Source organism: Odocoileus virginianus, chromosome 23, assembly GCF_023699985.2.
Source record: "Odocoileus virginianus isolate 20LAN1187 ecotype Illinois chromosome 23, Ovbor_1.2, whole genome shotgun sequence".
NCBI classification, from domain to species: Eukaryota; Metazoa; Chordata; class Mammalia; order Artiodactyla; family Cervidae; genus Odocoileus; species Odocoileus virginianus.
Window position 1 is genome coordinate 6,857,048 of NC_069696.1, and position 24,276 is coordinate 6,881,323.

The following is a 24,276-nucleotide window of genomic DNA, read 5'->3' on the forward strand; positions in this document are numbered from 1 at the left end:
CTCCGAAGTCTGGGGTTTGAACAGCTGAGATGGAGAGACTGGGTGTGTATGTTGCTGAGCTAGGGTTGATGCACAGGAGTGGGATCTTGGCTGTGCAGGGCATGGAGGCCCCATCTCCTACCCACGTGGAGGCGCTGAATGGGCAGTTGGATACAGTCTGGAACTCAAAGAGAAGCCGTTCCCTCTGGAAATACAAAATATGGAGCTCCTGAGCCTACAGATGGCATTTAAAACCACGAGACTAGATGAGATCATCGAGGCAGAGGGTGTAGGTCGAAAGGAGAAGAGACCCACGACTGTGGACTGTAAAATGAGACAAATGACACCTTCACCCGCGCGGCTCCGGGGAGATGTCGCGTTAACTGCCGCAGTCAGCGCTCTAACCGGGATTGAGAATCCCGGGGGGCGGGGCCTGGGCCTGGGCGGGGCCTATCTGGGGCGGAGATGGCCAGGGGCGGGGCTGGGGAGCCGGGAGGCCGCTCTGGGGCCGGGGGGCGGCCGGGGCGGTGACGTCACCGTATGACTGGGTTTTTATGAATGAAAGGAATCCTGTGAGTGAGTAATTCCGGGAAGCTCGCCTTACAACTCGGCGCGGCCCCCAGCGCTGCCCGCCCCACAACAAAACTCGGCGCGTCGCTCCGGCGATCCGGGCTGGGAGCGACCCGCGGTCGGGACCGGAGGGGGAGGCTGACCGAGGCGCGGGCCGAGGAGAACAGCTCTGACGGCAGCGGGACCCCGCGCGTGCCAGGGACGCCAGGCGAAGCAAGACGAGGGGCGGGTAAGGATCGCGGGACCAGCGCGCAAGGCCAGCGGGCGGCAGGGTCTCCGCGGTCCTGGAACGTGCCTGGGGCGGGGCGCCGGGCCCCACTCAGTCGGTGCTACCGTGGATCCCTCGCCCGGACTGCAGGCTTGGGAGGGTGTCGGGGTGAGGGTGGGGGGTGGGGCGGAGGTCCTGTGGGACCGAGACGCGGCCGAAACGAACTTGGCGGGGTGCGGGGTTAATGGGCCCCTTTTGGGGGCGCGGGCCGAGAGGCGGTGAAGTCGGGCAGGAAGGGGCAGCGCGGGCTGGCGAGCGTCAGCGTCCGCCCAGGCGGGGCCGGGGGCGGTGTGTGCAAGTACGTGACTCGGTGAGAACAGTCCCTGGACCGGTGCCCGCAGGCCGTGCGTGCGCGGTTTGTTTACGTCCGAGGGCGGGCGTGCGTGTGTGTTCCCTGGCCAGCGTCGTGGGTATCCTGCCCGCTGCGTGCTTGCGCCGTGTACCTTGGGGAGTGTGTGTGTGTGTGTGTGTGTGTACCTTGGGAAGTGTGTGTGTTTGTGTGTGTGTGTCCGAATGCTCCCAGGCGGGGCCTGTATAACCAGCGGACCGTACCTCCGAATGAGCGTGACCACAGGAATAAAAGAAGCAGCGAGAGAAATGGCCCAGTCCATAGTCACAAGGGTCTGGGAATTCTCTCCCGGGTTGTCCCTTTCCCACCAGCCGGTGGCCGCCAGGCCCTTGCTCTCCCCGGAGTTTCCCAGGACCGCAGCCACGTGACTGCGGTGTTTGTCCCCCACCCAGAGCCGGCGCCTTCAGCCACGGGGTGGGGCGAAATATCAAAGATCCCACCGGGCTTCCCTGGGGGACGAGGTGAAGGTGCCACCCCTGGCTCCATCACCCCGGTAGGTCTGGCAACAAAGTAGACTGGTGTCCAGGTCCTTGTCCCCAGGTTTTTTGGCTGCCTGGGGAAGATGGACCCTCCCTCGGGACTCTCCATCATCCCCGAGGTTGCCCAGCCCCTCAGTCTCAGGAGGAACAGGAAGGGCGGGGGGGAGGGGGTGGGGGGGGGGGCGGGGAACACGGTAAAGGTTGGAGGTAGGAAGGGATACCAGGCTTCCTCTCTCTGGTGCCTACTCCTCTGTCTGGTCTGGGTTCTAGAGGTTGTACCTGCTGGATCAGGAAGGGTGAGAACCCAAGGTTGGGGTGGAGCTGGTTTCTGCCCTTCTGGTGGTTTCAGTTCACAAGTGGGACTAATCACACAGAGCTATCGATGACTGGACCTGAGGAGCTAGTTGAGGACCTGGGCCAGGCTTGGTTAACAGGCAGCGGGACTACTTGTCCTGGGGCGGGAGGGGTTACTGTGAGACGGCTGGGCCCTCCCACCACCACCTCACCCTGCCCCTGCTCCATCAGTGCCCTGCTGAGGGATGTTGAGGGCTGGGCTGGGGCCTGGGGCTTCCTTGGTCCTATTCTGCCCTCTCTTCCTCCTGCCCACAGGACTACAGGATCATGGGGTGTGTGGGGGGGGGCATTGAGCTGGACCAGATAATCTTTTAACTTTGAATCTCTGAGCTGCCACCACAGCTGGTAACTTCTGTGTCCCCATCTGTAGCAGCAACTAGGCAACATCCAAGGTGGTAGGATGGCAGTGGGCGTGACAGCCTCCACATACAGCCTAATTTCCAGGGGAACCATACAAGAGAAAACAGAGCCAACAGCCCCAGGCGGAGGCCAGGGATGTCCAGGAATATGTGGAATATGTAAGGGAGGTAGCCGCCAGGAGCACAGGAATCAGGCAGGCTGATCTTCAAAACTGGGCAGGAAACATCCCTGAGCAGGGTTAGGGAGCAGAGAACAAGAGGAAGTGGCCGATTGACTCCGTCATAGATGGAAAGGTTTAACCTCCCACTGAATCACCCCTGGACCTTCAGTAGGGCCCAGGACCCAGTGAGGGCTCCCTTGGCCCCTGTGCCTCCCTCAGTCCTAATACTTTTAGCCTGCGTTGCCATGGAGCCCACCAAGGACTAGATGCTGGGGATAAGATGGTGAACAAATCAGATCCAGCTTACAGTCAAGGAAGGAAGACAAAGTCGAGGAAAGAGCCACTAAACTAAATGCAAAACCACAGCTGAGATGGGTGGTATGAGGAGGAAGGCACTGTGATTACAAAGTACATAACACAGTTCTGACTTAGCCAGGGCAATCAAGGAAGGCTTCCCTGAGGAGGTGACAGTCAGGCAGAATGTCAGATCAAGTGATAATCATCTGTGAAGACCTTAAGGGCAGGGGCTTTGATTCAGCTTTGGGCCTTCAGGGTGCAGCACCAAGCCTGGGACCTACACGGTAGGTGCTTCTTGGGTGTTTGCTGATTGAATGAATGAATGAGCCCTGGGTCAGTGTCCTGGTAAAACTCCACAACACCTAGAGAAAAAGGCCTGGGAACCCCAGGTGAGCAAGAACTCCTGGGCACAGGCTATAGGATTCTTGAAGCAGTTTCTGCAAAGCAAGCAGATCCTGCAGGGCTCAAGTTGACAGCTCCTGTTACACACATGCACCCCGTGTGTCCCTTTTGGGAATGTGTGGGGATGGTAAGAGTTTGTTGTCTGCTCATTCGTTTGTTGTCAGCATGGGGATCCTGGAAGAGTGTGGGGAGAGAACGTGGTGGTGGCCAGAAGGGCCTACCACATGGACTAGAGGGGAGGCTGCATCATAGGGTTTTGAAATGGGCCGAACATGGTCAGGTTTGTAGGTTTGTGTCAGTAATGATCCCTCTGACAGGGAGGAGAGCTGGTGGGGTCAGAGGTGGAGGCAGGCAAGACTGGATGCCAGAGAGCAGGTGGTTTTGGTCACAGTGCAGCTGAAAGAGGAAATGCTTAAGGGCTAGGCATGGAGCAGAGGGAGAGTCAAGGCTGATAGTCTCTGAGTTTGTGTTCTCAGGTCCCTGCCCCCAGGAAGTCTTCCCTGATTTTCCTTCCCTTGCTCCAGGGCCTCTACTCTGCTGGTGGTCTTGGAGTTCCATTCCAGGCCAGAATCTAACTCTCTAAACTTTGACATTGTCAGTGCTAGGAGGTACTGTAGGCTTGGTGGTTTGGCGTGTTGGGCCCAGAGAGAGGGAGTGGTGTACCTGAAGTCACACAGCAAGTGTTAGTGGGTGGTAGACCCCCAGGCTGCTACTTCCCTGTGGTGCTGGGTTCTCCCAGCTCTGCTCCCCTTCCAGCAGGGAGGAGGCTCCACCAGTGCTGGCTGCCAAGGCCCAGGAAAACACATTTTTTCCCTCTGTCCTCACAGAGGAAGCAAAAATGGCTCAGCAGCCAGAGGAGCCCATGCCAGCGGGTGGGCCGTTTCCAGGATGCCTCTGAGTGGACTAGGGGGCCAGGGGCCGTGGCTGCTGACTGGGCAATGCGGCTGTCAATCCCCCAAGCCATGTCTCCAGGGAATGTTAGGAACCTGCAGACCCTGGAGGTCAGGACTGCTGGCTGGTCTCAGGAAGGGAAGAAGCAGGGTTTGGATGTGGGGAGTATTCAGTTCAGTTGCTCAGTCGTGTCCGACTCTTATCCTTCAGAGAGGGGAGTATAATGGCTGGCTTTGAAGAAAGAGCCCTGAGCTGGGGACTCCAGGGTTCCAGTCCACCACTGCCACCAAACAGTTACTGAACAAGGAGGTTGGATCAGTTGCTGTCTCAGGCCCAAGGTCTACCACACTGGCCGAGGCTGCCTGGAGGAGGACCCCGGGCCCCTTGTTTGACAGCCCAGCAGCTCCCGGTCTGAGTTGGAGAGCTGAAAGTCTGAGGTTATCAGCCAATGTGACCTTCTTGTGACTTTCCCTCCGTGACTGCCTGACTCTGCTGAGCTAGGATGTTCCTGGGCAGACATGGGTACCTCAGCTGACATGTAGCATGTGTGAGGGGCTGAGGCTAGGACAGGAGGAGAAAGAGGAAAGGAGGCAAGAACAGGTTTAAAGCCTCCCTGGGGTCCCAAAGTACCTAGAATCGCAGCCAGCAGAGAGGATGGGACCTTCAGTCATTATCTAGTATAGGGCATGGCCAACAGTTATCTCTTGGGCCTACTCTGGAGGGCTGTGTTGAGGAGGAGTCTAAGGTTATGTCCAAGCTCAGTGGAAAACAGCGCTGTGTTGAGAAAGATTCAGGAGCTGTGTCCAACCTCAGTGAGAAAAAGTGCGGTAATTGATTATTGATGTCCGTGTTAGGAGTAGAGGGAGGAATGTGGGGGAGATAAACCAACCATTTGCCACTTCTGATCTTTCTAACCCTCTTGTTTTTACACACGAACACCATGATGATTGTCCCCACTGTGTAAGTAAGGAAACCAAGGTCCAGGGAGGAAAAATGCCTTGTCCTAGGGGCCATACCTCCAGAGTTCTGCATCGGTCACCCACCACATATTGCTCAGCACCCAGCAGGCTCTTAGATCACCTCTCCCATCAGGCTCTCTGAGTAGCCCATACTGCCTGAGCGTCACGTAATACCCCAGCCCCCTAAACAGCCAGCCAGGAGGCCTGGATATCTGTATGACACTTGCAGACCCAGCACAGATCCTGGCACATCAGAGCTGGGTAGCCTTGGAGCCGGGCGAGTCCTTCTCTTTACAAGGGTGGGGAAACAGGGCCCAGAGAGGGTGCCCTGTGAGGACCTCACTGCGAGGAGACATGTGGCTCCATATGGCCTCAGTCCCAGGCTTTATCCACTATTGGCTGTGTGACCCTGGACTACTCTATTGACCTCTCTGGCCATTACCTCACAGGGTTGTTGGGAGAACTGGGGTACTGATGGTGTGAAGGCAATCAGGATTCAGTCCTGGGACCTTTACACGTGTTCAGAATTCCTCCTGATTTAGAGAAGGCAGCCATTCACCTGCTGTGTGACTTCAGGCAAGAGGGGCCTCTCTCTGGTCTCTACCTCCCCTTGGGTGAAGTGAGGAGGCAGGGGCCAGACAGTCTCTAAGAGCCTTTCCTGTGTGACCTTGGCCAGCCAGGAGACGCCCAGTCAAAGCGAGGTCCCAGGAACTGCTACAGGCCCAACCCCTCCTGGACAGACTCAGCAATTCTAATGGTGCTCACTGACCTCTCCAGTTTGCATTATTTGGTTCCATCAAAACCCTGTGAGACAGGTATTGTTCCCAACCTACAGACAGGAAAGTGGAGACCTAGAGGGGAGGAGTGACTTGCCCACAGTCACACAGCCTGGAGAAAACAGAGATGGGACTCAAACCAGGCTTGACCCTTCATCCACTGTTCCTTGCCTTGTTTCCTATACCCTCCCTGGGAGCCAGTTATGAAGACAGAATCCCTTCTTCTCCCTCCCATCCTCTTGGTATCTGTATGCTATCCCTGCCATGCAGAAGCAGATAGAAAGGAGGAAGAATTGAAGGCAGGGCCAGGAGGTTTTTCTCTCGATGGTCTTCAGCAGGGTTTGGGCTTGGCACAAGGTTCAGACCTTGACAAGCTGGGTGACAGACAGTGTCATAGACCCACCAATCCATACCTCACCAGTGCCTGCTCCCTGCCAGCCCCTGTGCTGGCAGCCTCACACCCAGAGCTGTCTGCTCCTGGTTCTTGGCTGTGGAGGCCCCTGTCTGGTGGGGAGTCAAGGAAACAGACCCTTACAACAGAGGGCAGAACTGCTCGGGTGGGTGGTGCTGAATAAGTCCTAGGAGTCTGGGAGGCCTTCCTGGAGGAGGAGATGTCCATGCTCAGGGCAGAAGGCTGAATAGTAGGAGTCTGCCAAATAAAGTGGGAGTGGGAGGAGAAGTGTCACAAGGTTTGGCGTGACCCAAAGGCAAGAAAGCATGGGGTGAGAGGAAGTGAAAGAAATTCCTTGTGACTGGAGGGCAGAAGAGAGGAGGGCAGTAGTGTGAAAGGAGCCTGGAGGTTAGTAAATGGGGTTATGTGATATGGGACAAGGGGTGTTTTAGCCTCTCTGAAGAGGTAACACTGAGCAAAGATCTAAATGATGAAGAGACTTTGAGAAGATAAAAAGGAAAAGAACAGTAAACCCAAGAAAAACCCAAGAGCCAGAAAAAGCCAAGAAAGTGCAAAGGCCCTGAGGCTGGAATGAACCATTCAATGAGGCCACTGTAGCTGGACCACTGGGGCCAAGGGAAGTGGTATGAGATGAATTCTAAGATAGCAGGGGCCTTGAATGTGAAGATAGTAGTGTTTGGATTTCATTCTAAGTGGAAGAAAAACTGACTTTGGTCTCCTCTCTCCCCTAGGTCTTAGCCCAGAGGGTACCTTCTGCAAACATGTCTGTGGATCCCTTATCCAGCAAAGCGCTGAAGGTGAGAAGGCAGCCCTTATTGTCTCCAGGCCTCCCCTCCCTCCCTGCCCAGGCTGAGCTCCCATCCCAACTTCCCCTTCAGTCCCTAGAATCCCCAAGAGGGCCTCAGCAGACATCAGGCATTCATGAAGCCAATCATGGGGCCTTTTCAGGCCCGGCCTGGCTGGGAACCAGCAAGCCTGGGCTCTGGCCATAGGCTGTGTGCCCCAGGGCAGGTCACTTCCCTCTCTGGACCTACTTCCCCATGAGGACAACGTCCACGGAGCAGTGGGACTTTAAAAGTGCTTTCTTGGGTTTTTCTGGCTGAGTCCAGGCCGAGTCGCTGGGTTAGAATCCGGACTCAGCTCTAAGGTGGCTCCTTTTGTATCCAGATCCCTGTCTCACCCGGTTTCCGCTTTGGGGATTCCTGCTCCCCTTCGGAGTTTTGGAGCAAGTCCACCACCTGCTCAGTTTCCCTGGCAGGGAAGGGGGAACACTAGCGGTGGAGGGGAAGCCGACCCCAGCACCCTCTGCGCGCCGGGTCCAGAGCTCAGGGCCCGCAGTGTAGAGTGTCACCCTGAGCCTCAGTTTCCCCACGCGCCCACGCCCGCAGATCAAGCGTGAGCTGAGCGAGAACACGCCGCACCTGTCAGACGAGGCGCTGATGGGGCTGTCTGTGCGCGAGCTGAACCGGCACCTGCGAGGGCTCTCGGCCGAGGAGGTGACGCGGCTCAAGCAGCGGCGCCGCACACTCAAGAACCGCGGCTACGCGGCCAGCTGCCGCGTGAAGCGCGTGTGCCAGAAGGAGGAGCTGCAGAAGCAGAAGTCGGAGCTGGAGCGCGAGGTGGACAAGCTGGCGCGCGAGAACGCCGCCATGCGCTTGGAGCTCGACGCGCTGCGCGGCAAGTGCGAAGCGCTGCAGGGCTTCGCGCGCTCTGTGGCCGCCGCTCGTGGGCCGGCGGCGCTGGTGGCGCCGGCCAGCGTCATCACCATCGTCAAGTCCGCCCCGAGCCCCGGCCCGGGCCCCGCCCCTGGTCCGGGCCCCGCCCCCGGCCCCGCCCCCGCCGCCTGCTCCTAGTGCTCGCCGAGTCCCGCCCGTTCCACCCCCGCCCATTTCCCAAACCACGCCCCTCCGGCCCCAGCTGCCTTCCTTAAGTGCCTAAACGCCGTCTCTGTCTCCAAGTGCCATTTCTCTGCAGCCACCAGCTCCCCCCGTGGTGAACACATGTTCCCTCCCCAGATCCTGTCTTCCTCGTGCGGTCTCTGAAACTGGGACCTAATGGCCCCGGGGAGGGGCAACTTTGGTGAGATAGGAGGTCTGGTAAGGTCGAGGTCTGGCGTTTCCTTTCCTAAAAACTTCAGCCTTCTCAGTTTGGGAGGATGGGATACAAAGCTGATTAGAGAAGGGCCATCGAGGGGAAGATGGCCACCCCTCATTTTGTAACTGCTCAGATCGTGCCATAGGTCTGTCCCCACCCTCCAGGATACAGGACCAGACTTTACCCCCGCATGCCTCTGGTAGGATTGACCAGTTGGGAAGTTGATGTTCCCGTCTCTGCTCTGGGCCTGGATGCCTGGCCCTCCAGAGCTGGAAGACTCATCAGAAATCACCTAGTGAAGTCCAATTCACAGATGGGTAAAACAGGCCTCCAGCAGACCTGACAATGCCCGAGGCCACATATACTTAGCGGTTAAGCTGGAACCATGTCTTTCCACTTCTGCCCTGAGATTTCCAGCCATGATTGTTGGGGGCAGTGGTTGGGGCCTGAAAAGGTGATGCAAGGGCCTCCGTGGTCTGAGAGGTGGCTCTCTGTGAGTCAGGTGAAGAGAAGGAAAGAGAAGGTGATACAGATGGAAGAGAGGGAAGGAGCTGGCCTGACTCTGTCCTGGGCTCTCCCTGAACCCAGGGAGCTGGCCAAAGAGAAAGGGGACAAAGGAAGTGACCACAGAGGCAGGTGGGGAGATGAGAAGACAGATCCTACGGTTCTGAAACCTGGGATAGGGGTCCTTAAAAAGGGAAGGGACCTACCTGTCCATCCTGTTGGGTGGGGGCAGGTCACTGCCATTGACTGCTATTCTCCTGAGAAGTCTGGCCCCAGCCCCTCCCCCTCCCCTATTAGACAGCTGCCCCTTCCCCGCTGTTTATTTATTGCACGAATCTAAGTTATTCTCCCCAGCCAGAGGCCTAGCGCCCACTGCCTGGGAAAAGTGGTGTGCAGCCCTGAGCTGGACTTTATATTTTATATCTGCAAATAAAACACATTTTATCTTTTATTTAGGGAAAGCCGGATGGCAAAACAACCAAAAAATGTGTTTTAAAAGAAAAGTGCCGGCCCCCAGAATTTATTTATTTTTCTGACTTACAGTAAGCGAGTTATCCGCCTTCTGTATTTTGTAGACTTCCTGAATAAAGTCGAGTTCTCTTTTTCCACAGTTTAGAAGTATGTGTCCTGGTTTATGATTTTTTTTTTTGCAGGGGTGGGTTCTGAATGAGGGGCCCAAGATGGATTCTGCTTTCAGTCCCAGACAGAACCCTCTGATGGGTGGGGGGTTTCCTCCAATTTGCGGATGAAGAAACTGTGACCCATCACTAACTCTAGCACCTGGGCTTGCGCTGGGGTAGGGTGTGGTGGTGGGGGCGAAGGGGGAGGTAGGGTGTAGGTGGGAACCAGACAGGGTCCTGTCCTTCCATCTGGGTGCCTGGAGCCAAGGAGCCTCCCTGGGGAAGGCAAAGCTAGGCGAACAATGAAATGTAGGGTTAAATTCCCTGGGCATCCCGTCAGCAAATAAACAGTCCCACCCAGAGAGGAAAATTCCCCGATTTAAGAGGAATTGTTCCAGTACTTTCACATTGAGGTCTGACTTTCTACAGCCAAGTAAAAAATATTTTCCTCGTGTTCCAGAAAGGCACAGGGAGGCAGAGAGAAGTGACTTCCTCAATCCCAGCCTGCAGGCCTAGAACGCAACCCTGGGTCTCATCCTAGGCCCCAAATTCCCTGCTGTTGTTCAGTCACTGAGTAGTGTCCGACTATTTGTGATCCCATGGACTTCAGCATGCCAGACTTCCCTGTTAATTTAATCCGATCTGCCAGTGCTTCCAGGGCACCCTGGGAAAGAGTGTTCTGTGGTCCAGGGGTCAGGGAAATTGGGGTGTGTCTTTCTCTAGCTGTATGACCTTTGATGACTTATGTCATTGCTTGCAGCCTCAGTTTACCCATCTGTACAACTCAAGAAGTGTAAGGTCGTACATGTGGCAAACACTGGGGATGCCAGGGGCTGCAAGCTTCCACAGGCAGACTGAATGCTTACCCCAGTGCACCTGATGTCCGGGAGGAGGAGTTCCATGTGGCTGGGTATGGAGGGATGGCTGGGCTAGAAGGATGCTTCTGGGGAGGACCTGAAAGCTGGGAAACGGCCAGACCACACTGGCTGAGTGGGTCCACAGGCCCGTCTCCTCTCTCAGGCTGGGGTCCAGGATCCTGATTCCAAGACACTGAGCCCAGGCCTGTGAAAAGGACAGCAGGAAGCCGTGTGGGGGACCCAGTGGAGGGTGGCCGGGCTGGGAATTTCCCCCGCCCACGCCACATTCCTGAGCGCCCCTGTCAGCTAGGCCAGGCCACAGAAGGCATGCAGTGATGGCAGGAAGGTGCCAGGTGTCGCGCATGCCCACTGCTGGGCAGGCCCTGCTCCAGGCCTCCTACCCCGGGTCCCAGGGTGGAGGGTGGGCTCCTGGAGGCATGGAGATAGACTAGGAGGCATGAGGATTGCAGGAAATTCTTTAAACCCCAGGAAGACAGCTGCAGGAATGGGGCTGCTGGAGGGTGTACCCCATTTAGTTGGTTGACTGAAGCCAGCACAAGGCATCAACCCGCTGCTGGGTGTCGAGGTGGGTGGACCCCTAGTGACCAATGTCCCACTGGCCAGAAGAGGGGGAGACACTCTGTCCAATGGGAACCTGGGCCCTAATTTCAATCTGGCAATGTGAACCCCCCATCACTTATACCTACAACCTGGACAGAAGAGGGTTTCCTAGGACACCTTTGAACCCACAACCACTAACCCCACCCCCAAACACACACACAGGAGCTGGGGAAAAAAATCTCACCCATTGGCAGAAGAGATTTCAATACAATCTATATTATCTCATATATATATTTCTTTCTCACTGTATTTGCTCACTTCTGTCACGCATTTAAAATGTCACAGAGACCAAAATAGAGCGGCTTTCTGGTGGAACTCATGGCAGTCATACACGAGATACAAAACTAGGGGACTCTGTCTTCTCATACATCATACAATTAATTTTTCAAGTATTTTTTATGTACAAAGAGCTACTCTATTGGGGGAAAAAAATTAAAAAAAATAAAAAGACAAGGTAGGTTACACATCCTAGGAAGGAGGGGTGGAGTGGTTGGGCACGCGTTCCCAGCCCCCATCTCCCCAAGGACTGCTAGCTCCCTGCCACAAAGCACCTCCCATCCACCTTGCAAGTGGCCAGGGCCAGAACAGGCAAAGACGGGGGTGGAGGACAGGGGGTCAGCAGCACACTTTGGCCTGGAAGGAGAATCAAATTCATGAAAGCAAATGACAGGGGCAGCCCAGAGGTTCTCCGTGGACAGCCCACACCTTCCTGCACAGCGCGGTACCAGCTGGCCAGGCCCATCCAATGGGGCCCACGAGCCAGCCTCTGTGCCCCTCAACCCCAGTGCTGGCTTGGTTGCCACAAGAGGCAGGGGAAGACTCCTGGGATAGAACCCCCTGCCCGACCTTGGCGTGGTTCAGTCCAGGAGTGGCCAAAAAGTTAAGAGATGCCAAGGTCCCTCAGGGTCGGGCCCCCTTCCCCTCCTCCAGGCTGGTGCAGCCCACACCCGCGTGCTCTCTGGGTTTCATGTGATGGGAACGCTCTGCCTGAATGAACATGCAATTGTGTCCCATTATCACGAGGCTCCTCCAAAGACAGTGGCCAGTGGAAGCCTGGCCTGCCTGGGGGCTCCGGCCCTGGGAGGCTCCATGCATGTGGGCGTGGAGGTGGGTGAAGGGAGGGGACTGGTGGTCCTGGCCACCCCTGAGGCCTGTCCAAGGGTACTTGGCCCTGCACTACAGGATCCACGGAGTGCCAGCAGCTTAATAGGGAGCCCCCCAGGGAGTATCTGGGTCAGACTGATAGCCGGGGGCAGGGGCGGTGGGGGGCTTTCATATGTGACTAAGGCACAGAAGAGATGGGCCGTGGGGCCAGATGAGGCAGGACACCAGGCCCTGTGTGGATATGGGGCCACAGAGAGGAGTCCCCCAACTCTGGGCTCCCCGCCACACGCCCCATCCCTCCCGCCTGCGCTCCTCCTCCAGAAGCTGGTCTGCAATGCAGAGGCCAGGCCCTCCCCGTGAAACAGGAGCGAGGAGCCCCAGGGAGAGACGAGGATCCAGCAGAGGAAGGAGGGCTGGGAGCCCCTGACCCTTTGAGTAGCTGGGATGCAAGGGCTCTGCTCAAGATGCTCTCAAGAAGGACCCCTCGTGGGAGGGCAGTGTGCACTGCTGGCTCCTCAGCAGGCCCACGGAAAGGGGTGTGAGGCAGGCAGAAGGGGCAGCCTCAGAGGACGCCCAGGCGCCCTCCGAGGTGGGACCCATGGCTCTTGGTGTCTGGCTCTGATCCCTGCAGCATGCCAGGCAGGCCTGGGTCGGGAGGAGGATCCGCAGAGAGCATCCATGCCCTCTCCTCCCACCCAGGTGAGGCTAATCTAGCATGGGACCAGGGGAGCAGGGTTGGGAGCAGGTGGGAGCCCCAGGGGGAGAGTATTGCACGGTGTTTGGAGGAGGGGTTTACGTCTGGTTGGGGGGGGAAGAGGTGAGGGGCTGAGAAGACGGCAGCCGCTGGTCCACAACACAAGCGTCGGGGCCTGGGCACGGCTGGTCCTCACAGGACGAGCCGCAGGGGCACGGGGAGTTGCTCCCACCATCCTCTCCCCGTGGTCCAGGCAGCAGAGCCATGGCCTTGTATAAATATTCCTGAAGGCTCCTGGGTGAGCCTGGGCCGTTCCCTGGGCAGACGGCGGCGTCGGGCTGTTCCTCTTGAAGCGATATGTGAGTGTTTCTGGTCCAATAAATTAAACGGCGATGCCAAGGCTGTGCCAGCCGGCCTCCCTGCCTGGAGGTGAGGCCGGAGGCGGGGCACACCCTGCCCTGGGCCAAGGGGCCGGTCCGTCCCCCTGCCAGCAGCAGCCGCCCCTAGAACTCATCGTCGGAGCTGAGCAGGAGCGTCTTTTCGTTGTCGCGGCCGCTGCTGAGGCTGTGGGAGCGGGAGAGGCTGTGGGCGGCCCCACGCCAGGTCGGCCCGGGCTCCAGGGTGGACTGCTGTGTGTACTGCTGGTAGGCAGGCGAGAAGTTGTGGATGGCGTCCTGCACGATGTCGTGGGGGTTCATGGTCTCCTTGAGGCTGCTGGAGATGCTCTTCATGGGGGCACAGCGGCCTGCGGGGAGGAGGCGGGAGGCGGGGTGAGGGGTCTGGGCAGCAGGGTGCAAGGCAGCTGGGCCTCCGCCCCTGGTCCCAAGTGTGTGTCATCTAACCAACCCCTCTTGGGACGGAGAACAGGGTCCCCGACACGAGAAGGGACAAGCAAAGGGACGGCTCCTCTGGCTGCGGTGCACCCCAAAGGGAGACAGTCAAGAGCCATGAGGGGCAGGGGGGGTCTGGGAGTGGGGAAGGGAGCTCGGGTGGAGACTGGGGTGCTTCAGGCCTGAGTCCAAGGACCCCAGGGAGTGGGGGGAGAGGGCCCAGGCCTGTGGGATGCTCTCCTTCACTCTGGAGAGCAGACAAGGGGCCCGCTCCATCCTAACAGGCTGACAGGGGCCTGGACCCACAGCAGAGCAGACATCTTCGCTCTGACAGGGCGGGGCCCCTGTCTTGAGGTGCTCGATCGCTCAGTCGTGTCTGACTCTTTGCGACCCCATGGACTGTAGCCGGCCAAGCTCCTCTGTCCATGCGATTTCCCAGGCAAGATTACTGGAGTGGGTGGCCATTTCCTTCTCCAGGGGATCTTCCTGACCCAGGGATCGAATCTGCATCTCTTATGTCTCCTGCATTGGCAGGCAGGTTCTATATTCCTTCCTAATTCCCTAACACTGTCCTCAAGGGCTCAGGGAGGGAGCGGGGGCAGAGATGGCCCAGGCCCCCACACTGAGACGTAAGGGGCAAGCCCCACTCTGGCCCCAGTCCCAAATTCGCGTGCCCTTCCCCGCTTGGCGTTCTCTGCCACAGAACAGAACTAAATGCCCCAGTTTCCCATCAACAAGCGCTGTGCCCTGAGAATGCACAGGGCATGTTCCAGAACAATGAGAGATAGGATGAAGCAGGCAAGCTCTACGGAGGGCAGCCCTTGGCAGATGCTCTCTGTGCCCAGGGGTGCTTGTGCGGGAGGAGACGGGGACACAGAGAAGGAGCCAGGGAGAGACTCATGCTGGTGACAGGGACCAGGACCGGCGTGCAGGACAGACGTACAGACTGACAGTGGAACCTACCGTAAGGGCCGTATGTTGGCACTGCCCGAGGCCAAACCCGGGGCAAAAGCAGGGCAGGGGGAGAGGGAGGGGAGCCAGAGAAACAGAAGACAAGAGACAGCTGAGTGAACACCTTATGCCCACCACCGAGGCTGGCACCTCACCGCGTACGCTGCCCACCCCACCCCAGGTGCCGCCCCCTGCCCCCAGCGGGCACTCAGATAGCCCCACTGCCCCTCCAGGCCTGGGCAGGGGGCAGTTCTGTCCATCTAGGAGACTCCTCCTTCAGGGCTCAGGCTTTCTTCTGCTGGGGGACAAAGAGTGGACACCCAGGATGCTGGTCAGAGTTCAACCTTAGCACCTAAGGAGGGACCCACCCACCCCACTTCTCTTCACGCTTGGCTAGAAATCCTGAGCCTGTGTTACATGCGTTGCCAACTTTGCAACACTTCATAGATGGGGTGTGGAGGAGGGGGCGCTTGACAGGTACAGACCACACCACAGAGCTGGCTTTGCACCCAACTCTGATGGGGGCTGAGAGAGGCCAGGCGCTGTGGTTAACAGGTGGACAACCAGCCTAGGATCCACACAGTGGTGGGCAAGGGCATGTGGCAGCTTCCCCGGCTGGGCCGGGGTCCTTGCTAGAGCCGGATGCCTGGCCACGCTGTTTCTGGCTGGGGGTGGATGTGTCTTGGGGCAGTGGGCGAGAAGACAGCCTAGGTGACCGCAGACGGCCTCTGTGGGGAGGGCCACCACTGCAGAAGCAGAGCCTTAAACCATGTTAGACCTTAATGGTCTAGAAAGGGTTCTCGGCCACGGCCTCAGGCTCCAGGCACCAGAATGACCAGGTCCCAGGGACATCGCCCTCGACACTGGGAGGGTGCTGGCCACATCTCTTCCAAGTGGTGTGAAGTGTGTGGGATGCCAGCCAGCAGTGGTGAACCCTGGCCAGCACAGTCCCCCGGCACTAAGTGTAGAATCCAAACCGGAAAAAAGACGGAGAGTGCCCAGGCGGCAAGTGTGTTGGGTGAACGTGGTCAAATGCCCAGGAGTTGAGAGGCCTGGAGGCGATTCAGTCCACATACCTACAGCAGCCACAGGTTTTTAAGGCACCTTCTCAACTGGGGAAAGCACAAGACAAGTAGGGTGGGAGGGGGGGCCCCTGAGGAGCCCTGCACAGGCCAGGCCAGTGCTTCTGCACTCAGCTTAGCATGCCCAGGGAGCCTACGGCGGGCACAGGTGGTAGGCCTGGGCAAGTGGGCCCTGGGTCTTCAGCCACACATGCAAGGAGCTGGCAGCAACCAACCCCGTGGGTAGATGTGTTAGACCAGGCGGCTTCCTCCTCCCCAAGCCCTCCTACCTCCTCGAGGGGCAAGTTGGTTGAGGCATTGGCAGCCTCTTCTTCCTCGTCACCCTGAGCCTCCCCTCTCTGCCCAGCAGCAGCCAGAGGCAGCTCCCAGCCCCTGCTTCTCCTGAGAGCATGTTAGAATTGCCTGGGGAGCTGTTGGCACATTCTGCCGAGCCCAAACTGAGGCCAACTACTGCAGAATCTCTGAGGGTGGGGCCTGGACAGCATTTTAAGAGTCTCCAGGGCATCTTAATATACAACTGGGGTTGCCAACTGCTATTCTAACAAAGAGAAGATTAGCAGGTGTAAAAATAAAGCTGTTAAAAGCTATTACCATCTGAGTCTTTTTCTTGGAAGTAATCAGGTTAAAAAAGAAAGTTTTAGAGACAAGGAAATTACAGGACAAAATGTATAATGCTATTCGATACCAGGAACCGAAGGACACTGTTTATCTCAGGGTCTCTGTCCTGACCTTCCCATGGGGATAGTGTGCTTTATCATCTCAGGGTCTCCATACTCCAGACCTGCTGCAAGAGACCAGGGTAGGGGCAGGGGGGATGTCTAGCTTCCAGGACCAGTCGCCACCCCCACCAACCCCTTGTAACTGGGGGCAGGGGTGCCTGGACCTCGGTGGCCCCTTTGCTACACCAAGGGTCCCCTCCTGACCTCCTGATCCGTCAATACCAGAAGGACCCTGGGAGGCAGGAGGGGCCGAGGCGCAAGGCCGGGAAGCACTCTTCCTGCTGGTAGGGGTTTGGGGGTCAACTCTAGGACCCTGGCTCATACCTTGTGCATCCAGCCTCTTATCGGCATAGACCTTGTAGGTGAAGGCATGCCGCAGGGCCAGAGCTGCAAAGAACATCTCCACGCAGATGATGAAGTCCTGGTAGCCAGCAGCCACGGTGCCCTCACCCACCGACACGCGGGCCGAGTGGATCTTGGGGATGGCCCCACACTTCTCCAGGATGGCCAGGAGCATGCCTTGAAGGAGAGGTGTGGACGGAGTGCCATGGGTGTTGAGCCCAAGACAGGATTCCCTTCTCCTTTTCCTTCCACATAGCGCCCCAGTGTCACACTCCCCCGGGAGGATGAAAGCAGGGTGCATGGATGCTCCTATTGGGTGGGGGTGCTGACACAAGCTGGAGCCTTGAGGAAACTACCCCCAAGGTCTTGGCTGAACACCCACCCTGAGATCCCCCTGTCCAGGAAGCAATCCTGCCAAAGTTGGCTCCAGTGAGAGGCCCTTGGGGGCCCAGACTTCATGACCCACGGGTGCTCAATGGACAGAGGTTCCTTTGAGCTCCAGCCAGGATCACCCATGGACACCTGGCGGCCTGGACCCTTGGGGCACTGGGGATGGTAAGCAGGTGGCAGAGGATGAGGCTGAGGGGACAGGGAGCACAGGCTGGCCTCGCAGGGGCCGGGAGGAGGCTCACCTTGCCAGAAGGAAAGAAAGATGACAGACTTGACCATGAAGAACTTGAGGACAGGGCTGTAAGGGCTGAGCAGCTCCCGGGTGGCAAAGTAGAAGAGGAAGAGGGCATAGAGGGCCAGGCTGACGGAGATGTTGTAGATGATGGTCACGTAGAGGTAGCCGCTGGTGACGCTGCGGGAACCAGGGACATTCTCGGGCTTGAACAGACCCTTCTGAGCGACAAGGGGCCTCCGTCCCCCTTGGCCCTGCCCGCATGCCCCTCTGCACAGCTCTCAGAAGGCTCCCTGGGCTGTGCTCCCCGAGGCACTGACAGAAGTGGTCAGAACACTGGGGGCAGGGCACCGGTGAGCCTTGCCACCTGCAGCTCCAGTGCCCACGCTCCTGGCATAGGGCTCCAGGCGGCCTCGGGGGCAGGGCCTCAGCCTGATGGTCTGAGGGACAGAATCTGGCTTGGCTCTTTTCACTTGAGCCACGTTCCGTTCCCTCTGAGCCTGTTTGCTCACCGACCCCTGGGGACTGTCGTGCGGGACTACAGGGGGTGTGTGTGCAAGCTCAGGGCCTAGACACATGGTCATGCTCACTAAACCCTCAAGTGGGGTGTGTGTCAATCCATGCAGAAGAGACTCGAGCCGGGGCTCTCATGGATCTGGCTCTCTCATCCCCTCCCTGGGAATGGTCACTGTCCCTTCTTGCCCCACTTCCCCCAGGGGCCCCACTCTGTGGTCTGAAGGTGACAGACGCGCCTCTGTCAGAGGCGGGGCCAAGTGTGATGGCGCCACTGCCAGGCTCCGGCCCTGAACTCAGTGGTGCAGGGAGGCGTGAGGACGGATGGGGTCAGGCTTGCCCTCCACTCGGACTACAGACACAGATGTGGGGCCAGTCTGCAGCCACCCCTCCCCTCAGCCAGAGCCTAAGCCTCTGGGCAGAGCCGCCCACTCCTCCCTACACGCACCTTGGAGCGGGGGACCCGCCACTTACTCAAAGTCACCATCCCGGTACTTGCCGAAGGCCTGGAGGACCACGGTGCTGACGGCCATGAGCGGCTTCACCACGCAGAACTGCAGGGTGGCCTGTTGGGGAGAAGGCAGGAGTCAAGGCTGAGCGCACAGCCCAGGGCAGAAGCACCTCCTCTGGCCAGCTGGGCTGGTGCCAGAGGCCAGGGATGGGAGAGGCCCACTGTTCTGCCCCAGGGGAACTGCTGTCTGCAGAGAACATGAGACAGTAATAGGGCAATGCGGCTGCACACAAAGACGGGAGGGTGTGCAGGAAGAATGGAGGCGACACAGAGACAGATCCCATAGGAGAGACCACGAACATGCTAGATACGGGACGACTGGCAGAGGGGGCAGCCAGGGGCACGAGCTCAGCCCAGGGGCAGACAGCAGACAAGGGCAAGGGGTTAAGTGCTGGTGTGCGGCTGGCCGTGGGGAGCAGGCCTCCCACCCTGGGTGGGTGAGGGCCTCCTCGTCCACCCCAGGTCTGGCCCTTGGCCCCATGCTCTGGGACTGGGTCTAGGATTTATGTTGAGCTGGGGTTTTACTGGCGATGGAGATGACCCCAAAATAGGAAGTAGCCCAAAGCCCAAGAAAGGCCTGGAGTCCCGACATGAGTCTGAATTCTGGCCTCATCAACTACCTGCTGCGGAAGCTCAAGGGGGCAGTCACTCAGCCTCTGAGTGGCTGTGCGTGAAGGATGGTTGTGACCAGCCCCCTGCGGCAGGGTCACTGTGCGGGGACTGAAGCACAAGGCCACACAGGCTGCCCTTGGAGGTCTCCCGCATCTGAGCACTCAGCAGAGGCCTCTGCCACCAAAAGAAGCCCTCAGCCGGGTTTCCACAAGTCCCTCCAGAGGCCCCGGTAAATGCCAAGGGGAACTGCGGTGCTCATGTAATCATGAGAAGCACCACTCTCTAGGGGCTTCCCTGGTAGTTCAGTTGGTAAAGAATCCGCCTGCAATGCGGGAGACCTGGGTTCAATCCCTGGGTCAGGAAGGTCCCCTGGAGAAGGAATAGGCTACCCACTCCAGTATTCTTGGGCTTCCCTGGTGGGTCAGTTGGTAAAGAATCAGCCTGCAATGCGGGAGACCTGGGTTCTATCGCTGGGTTGGGAAGATGCCCTGGAGAAGGGAAAGACTACCCACTTCAGTATCCTGGCCTGGAGAATTCCATGGATGGTACAGTCCACGGGCTCGCAAAGAGTTGGACACGATGGAGCGACTTTCACTTCACCACTCTCTAGAAACCCAATAAATGTCTGCCACAAGGTCCTACTTGGGGAGGTAGGATTAGCTTTGAAAGGCTAAGCTAGTGTGGTTCCAAATGGGGCAAGGCCCCAGTGCAGAGAAAGTAACCTATGGAACCCTAAGTTTCTGACCTGAAAGTGGCTCGAGTGAGGTTTGCAGGGGAGCCCGGAGTGAGCTGAGCTGCATGGCTGCCAAGAGGAGAGGCGCACATGATAGGGTTAGATGGGTGATGCCCACAAACCCCCCGGCCCCCACCCCCTCAAGAAAGCGGGACCAGCACCTTTGGGGAGAGTCAGCAGCGTGTCTCAAATAAGCGCTGGTGCTGTCCTGGCTCAGCTCACGCAGTGCTCAGGACAGCTCCATGACATAAGTCTGTCATCACCCCCAGGGTACAGATAAGGAAACTAAGTCATGGGGAGACTGGCTGAAGTGGCAGAAGACTCAGACCCAGACGGGGGCCCTGATGACAAAGCCGCGGTGTCCTCTCTCGAAGGGGAAAGGGTGAGGGTTTCTTTAGTTCTCTTTGACGACCTGTCCCCGCCACCTCCAGGACCAGCAGCGGAACACCCGAGCCCAAAGGCTGGGGAGTAATTTCCAACAAGGCAACCAAGCTAGTGATCTAGGGTCAACACTTCGTACACAGTCCTCCAAGAAGAAGGCAGAGTCACAGCTGGGCCGGCACTAGTAAACAAAGGCTCTGAGAGGCCCCACCCTGAAGCCGGGACAGTGTGAACTCTTTCCCTGCAGGTCCCGCGGGGAGGTTTTGAATTTAGAAACACCCGAGGGAAGGAAGATCTGGAAGAACTGGAGACTGGCTGTCCAAGCAGGGCTCTGTGGGCGGGGCTGTGCACAGGGCGTGGCCCCGCCCAGGAGGGAGCAGAGAGGCCCGCCTCCAGCAGGTCTGGGGATGAGCTGTGGGTTTCATTTCCCAAGATGACGCTGCACGATGCTGGATGCTGGATGGGCTGACGGGCCCTGTGGAGATGAAGCCGAGGTCCTGACAGCGGGGCACAGTGCCTGAGACCCTCCTGAGCAAGGGATGGTAGGCTCAAAGCCAGGGCTGTGTTAAGGGCTTTCCTTCATCTGTTCCTCAAACCATCCCTTGAGGTTAAGTATCATTATGCTCATTTCAGAGAAGAGGAAACCAAGGCTCAGAGAGGTTTCATAATTTAGCCAAAGTCACAAAGTCAAGAGGAGAAGCCGGAATTCAAATGCAGACGGTCAGAGACCCAGATCAGGCACTTGAGCACAACACCACTCTGCCTCCTCCCAGGCCACTGGAGACCACTGGGAGGGTGGATCTGGAAACTGGAAGCTGCTGGGCCACCTGCCAAGTGGGAAACTAGGGAAAGAACCAGAGGCTGCGCAGGTCTGTTCCATCATGTTCCTCAATGCAGAAACCCTAGCCATAGCTGATAAATTTTCACACTGAGAGTCCATGCAATTCCTCGGACTCTCACACACACACTGAGACTTGGATGAAGTGAGCAAGCGTCTGGGACCACTTCCTGCTCAGGGGCTGCATCAGACACCCTGGGGCACCTGCTAATGTTTCTCTGAGGACACCCCGCCAGTGCTTGCGCATCCCTAACAGGTCGGGGAGTGGGTGCCTCGCAGGAAATGGGAACCCCACTGGTGGGCCTGGAGCAGGGTCCTCCTGGCCTGACACCTGCCTCTGCCGCCCTGTCATCCAGGGGCAGCCTGGTCCCTGCAGCTGCCGCTCCAGGGCACAGACCCAGGCTCCTGGTCCCCGGCCTGCAACTCGTGACCAGGGCAGTTGTAGGGGGTACCCACCTGCTTGCAGAACCGCAGGAACCCGATGGAGTATGTCTTTCCCCAGAGGCAGCAGGTGCCATACATACAGCTGGACCTGGAAGAGACAAGTGGAGAAGGGCTGGTGAGCAAAGAAAGAGCCGGGACTCAGGAAAGCAGGGCGGGGCAGGCCACCCTTACTCTCCTTCACACCCTGACAAGCTGGGGTAGAGCGGGGCAGGGCGGGGATCAGGCTCGGATCCTGGGCAGTCTTTGAGCAGCCTGAGGCCAAGCACTGGGGGAGACACAGCATATGCCGCAGGAACCCTTGGGATGACAAATCAGCCTGAAAGGCATTGAATGTGAAAACTGCAAGAGGGAAAAAATAGGAAAACAGCAAAGGACAGGAAGAGAGAGAAGGAGAAAGAGCCAGGCGGGCCCTCCCCAGAGTCCCAATGAGTGACCTTGCTCAGGAGGTGCAAGAGAGGCAGAGTAGGTCAAGGTCACAGGCAGAGATGGTCTGCGTGACCAGCTGATGCCAGGACGGCTCAGAGAACGTCAGGCCCAGGAAACAGGGTGGTGTGGAGGGCTCCAGGGGACTTCATACTCACTCGATGGGCTTCCCTCTGATCTCTGACATGATGGAACTTTCCCCCCCGAGGTATTCATAGCACAGGCTCAGGAAATTATAGATGACCAAGGCTGTGAAAACAAAGTCCAGAGAAAACCACTCAGATCAACAGAACGGATAAACAGATGGTGGAATTCTAAACAGCAACGAAAGTGAATGAACCACAGTCACAGGCAGAGACTGGAGGTGGGGAAGACTGGAAGTGGGTGGGGGGGACCTCAGGAATGTAAGAACCCACAGTGGATATTCCACTTGTATAATCAAACTCAGGCCCAGCTAAACCATGCTGTTCACAGATGCTGCTTGTCATACCATAAAAGAACGTGATTACCACCAAATGCAGAATTGTGAGGGGCGAGTTGGACGGGCAGGCTGGGGGTTTGGAGAGCTGGCAGGGTGCACATCCTGGGTTTTAGCCTTATAATTGTTTACTAGTTTTATGTACTTTTCTGTTTCTGTGTTACGGATCAGTTTTATGACCAAGCAGCAATTAAACATTCTCCAGAAGGATCTCAGGAGAAATTCTCAGCAAGAATGAGACAGAAAGAACCCTTATGCATTCATCAGCATGTAGCAGCATCTTAGCCTATAGCACGGTAAGCTACAACAAAACGTATGAGAGGTGCCCAAAATACAGTGCAAATGTTTCAGGAAGCTGGGCCAGCGCGTTCTGAATCAGGACACAGCTTGACATCGCCCACAAAGATATAAAATCTGCAACAGCCACCAACAGGGGCACAGCAGAAATATGCTATGAGTGCTATCAATACAGCACTACGTTGTAATTGGTCTCCTGGTCAGAGGACTTCTGAGGGGTCAGCAAATGAAGGCTGCTGCCGGCAGGGTGCTAGAAGTACCAGGACTTGCTGGAAGCCAGGGCACAGAGAGGAGGACGCATGGAGGAAAGGTGCAGGAAGCAGACCAGGGGCCCGGGGCAGGGGAACAGGACAGGCATCCGGCAAAGGAGTGAGGCCAAGGGGAGGGTCAAGGCGGGGTCAGGGGATAAGAAGATCTAGGAAGACACATCACAGGCCCTGCAGCCAGCAGGCCCCTTCTCATCTGACCCACCGTCCGCGTGCAGCAGAAAGGCCTTCAAGGCTCCCAGAGCAGGCCCCCGGCTCAGTTCAAGGTCTCTCAACAGGTGGCCTGGTTCCTGCCCACCCCTCACATTTCCTTCCCAGCAACACAAGGTGCTCCCTTCCCCTCAGCACGGTCTTATGCCCTTCGTGCTTCTGCCCTCAACGGTCCCACTGCCTGCGCCCTGCCCTCTGCACTCCTGGAACTGTCAACCCGTCAGACATCACCCTCCCTGAGAAGTCCCTGGCCACCACCACGGGGCCCTGTGCATCCCACATCCATGGAACCTGCTGATTTGCAGATACCAGGCAGTCGCTCCCCCCTGGAGTGTGATCACCGACTGGGATCAGCATGGGCCCAGCCCTCACCCATAGACTAACATAGACGCTTGACTGCCTGGAATTGGAGCACAGCAGATCCTGGCCATACGTCTGTAGGTAAAAGTTGGCCTTTAGCAACTTGGAAAGGGCTGTACACCCCTTAGTTGGTCTAACCTGCTACAGGTTCATGTCTGGGGCTGGGAAACAGGGGCCCAAGTGGCACCCTGTATAAACAGGACCCACAGCACCGGCCGCCTGTGCTGTGAATATCCCCTTGGAGAGACACAGCAGAGGGTTCACAATGTGGCTCTGCTGGGTACTTCTCTGCAGCTCAGTTTTCTCATCTGTTAAATAGGGGCAAAAAGAGCCCCTATCAAGTTAGGAGGTGGTGGGGTTTCTGTGCGTATGCAAGGTGCTCAGCAGAGTGGTTGGCACTCTCAGCATCGGCAGTCACAGCTCTTTATCTGTCTGCCTTCCCTGGGGGCCCGCTGTCCCCTGACAAGGCCTAGTGCCCTGCATGTGGCGGGAATCTCCACTGACTGGCCTCCAGATCCCTTTCCATGAACAGGAACTTTGGGCATCTGAAGGCAGGAGGTGAGGAGCATCAAGCCAAATCTGATGTCAGTCTACTAATATGGTTTTATCCAAAACCATATAAGGCCAAGAGGAGTGGATGTGTCTCTTCCAATCGGCCCAGCTATACTGTAGTCAATGGTATTTTTCCAAAGGCAGCCACATCCCCTGACACTGACACTCCTCTGCTGAGAGATGGGGGTTTTCTTCCCTCTTCTAGAATCTGGGTGAACCGGGGAGACCATAGCAGAAGCAAAGCTTTTTGACATCTGATGTTGTGGTTTAGAAACAGCAATTTATAAATTTTTGGCTGTGCTGGGTCTTCATTGCTGTGCACGCTTTTCTCTAGTTACGGCGAGCATGGGGGGCTATTCTCT

At 57.5% G+C, this 24,276-nt stretch overlaps 2 protein-coding genes across 5 annotated transcripts in view; one reads left to right on the plus strand and one right to left on the minus strand.

Annotated features, from left to right (window-relative positions):
• Positions 1-453: 453 nt before the first annotated feature.
• Positions 454-9,464, plus strand: MAFF (MAF bZIP transcription factor F). Its single transcript, XM_020896422.2, has 3 exons — positions 454-778; positions 6,988-7,053; positions 7,645-9,464. The coding sequence occupies exons 2-3, from the start codon at positions 7,018-7,020 to the stop codon at positions 8,107-8,109; spliced, it is 501 nt and encodes a 166-aa protein (XP_020752081.2). The 5' UTR covers positions 454-778; positions 6,988-7,017; the 3' UTR covers positions 8,110-9,464.
• A 1,684-nt stretch (positions 9,465-11,148) lies between these two features.
• TMEM184B (transmembrane protein 184B) overlaps positions 11,149-24,276 on the minus strand; it is a 50,499-nt gene continuing 37,371 nt past the window's right edge. For 3 of the 4 annotated variants that reach the window (XM_020896480.2, XM_070453318.1, XM_070453319.1), the window contains 7 exons: positions 21,910-22,000; positions 21,341-21,416; positions 18,284-18,375; positions 17,307-17,476; positions 16,657-16,851; positions 14,544-14,564; positions 11,149-13,495 (listed from right to left, as the gene is read on the minus strand). In XM_020896480.2, the coding sequence (XP_020752139.2) occupies positions 13,254-13,495; positions 14,544-14,564; positions 16,657-16,851; positions 17,307-17,476; positions 18,284-18,375; positions 21,341-21,416; positions 21,910-22,000 (887 nt within the window). In that variant the 3' untranslated portion in view covers positions 11,149-13,253. The remainder of the gene's footprint in view (positions 13,496-14,543; positions 14,565-16,656; positions 16,852-17,306; positions 17,477-18,283; positions 18,376-21,340; positions 21,417-21,909; positions 22,001-24,276) is intronic. The other variant, XM_020896481.2, reaches the window with a different exon arrangement.